Genomic DNA, 522 nt, shown 5'->3' on the forward strand with positions numbered 1-522 from the left:
CCTGTTTCTACTCCCATCCCGTCCCTGTTCCCATCCCATCCCATCCCAATCCCCTCTGTATTCCCAATCCCATCCCATCCCATCCCATCCCTGTTCCCATCCCATCCCAATCCCATTCCCTCTGTATTCCCACAGCTACGCCCGCCGGGACAGCCCCACCTACGACCCCTACAAACGGTGAGTCCCAAACCCCCCAAACCCCCAGAATTCCCACCATTCCCGATGGGATGGGATCGGGAACATCCCTTTCCCTCCTCCTCCCGCAGCTCCCCCTCGGAATCCACATCCGGCTCCCGCTCCCGCTCCCGAACTCCTTCGGTGGGGCAGGAGGAGAAGATCACCTTCATCACCTCCTTCGGCGGCAGCGACGAGGAGGCGGCGGCCGCTTCCCAACCCTCCGGAATCCCGGGAAAAGGCGCTCCCGGAAAAGGCGCTCCCGGGAAAGGCCCAACTGGCCCCGGAGCCGCCACGGCTCACGGCGCCTCGGCACGGTCCGGAACTCACACCCACACAACCCCTTTT

General features: G+C 63.8%; 1 protein-coding gene across 1 annotated transcript in view; it reads left to right on the forward strand.

The window, feature by feature from the left end:
* LOC113980516 (CLK4-associating serine/arginine rich protein-like) overlaps positions 1-522 on the forward strand; it is a gene marked incomplete at its 3' end in the record, with an annotated part of 4090 nt that overhangs the window by 3045 nt on the left and 523 nt on the right. Inside the window, exons 5-6 of the mRNA XM_027707746.1 lie at positions 136-177; positions 267-491. Of these exons, the coding sequence (XP_027563547.1) occupies positions 136-177; positions 267-491 (267 nt within the window). The remainder of the gene's footprint in view (positions 1-135; positions 178-266; positions 492-522) is intronic.

This window comes from Neopelma chrysocephalum, unplaced genomic scaffold, assembly GCF_003984885.1.
Source record: "Neopelma chrysocephalum unplaced genomic scaffold, ASM398488v2 Primary Assembly neopelma1_94494, whole genome shotgun sequence".
Lineage (NCBI taxonomy): Eukaryota > Metazoa > Chordata > Aves > Passeriformes > Pipridae > Neopelma > Neopelma chrysocephalum.